Source organism: Penaeus monodon, chromosome 31 (genome assembly GCF_015228065.2).
Source record: "Penaeus monodon isolate SGIC_2016 chromosome 31, NSTDA_Pmon_1, whole genome shotgun sequence".
Taxonomy (NCBI): Eukaryota; Metazoa; Arthropoda; class Malacostraca; order Decapoda; family Penaeidae; genus Penaeus; species Penaeus monodon.
In genome coordinates, this window is record NC_051416.1 from 20,494,253 (window position 1) to 20,494,540 (window position 288).

General features: G+C 45.8%; 1 protein-coding gene across 1 annotated transcript in view; it reads left to right on the top strand.

Annotated features, from left to right (window-relative positions):
- The window catches only part of LOC119592921 (trypsin-1-like), a gene marked incomplete at its 5' end in the record, with an annotated part of 8,185 nt that overhangs the window by 1,156 nt on the left and 6,741 nt on the right, over positions 1-288 (top strand). The window contains one exon of the mRNA XM_037941813.1: positions 126-224. Within this exon, the coding sequence (XP_037797741.1) occupies positions 126-224 (99 nt within the window). The remainder of the gene's footprint in view (positions 1-125; positions 225-288) is intronic.

Consider the following 288-nt stretch of genomic DNA (forward strand, 5'->3'; position numbering starts at 1 on the left):
CACGAGTACATTTGCCCTCTGTAACCCTCTCTAATCTCCATCCCATTGTCTTGAAAAAGCTGAAAATTACACGTAAATACAGGCACCATTAACCACAGCAACTAAACCTTACACCTTGCCTTCAGGATCACCAAATACAGGTGGAAGGTTGAAGCTCTTATCGGTTATCATCAGCTTACCTCAACCTCGTCCACTCTCGCTGCCCAAAGAATACCCATTGGCACGTAAGTGTATAGTCGTCTTCACTGAGTAATGCGTTAGGGTGGGGGTCTTAGAATACGCCACTGC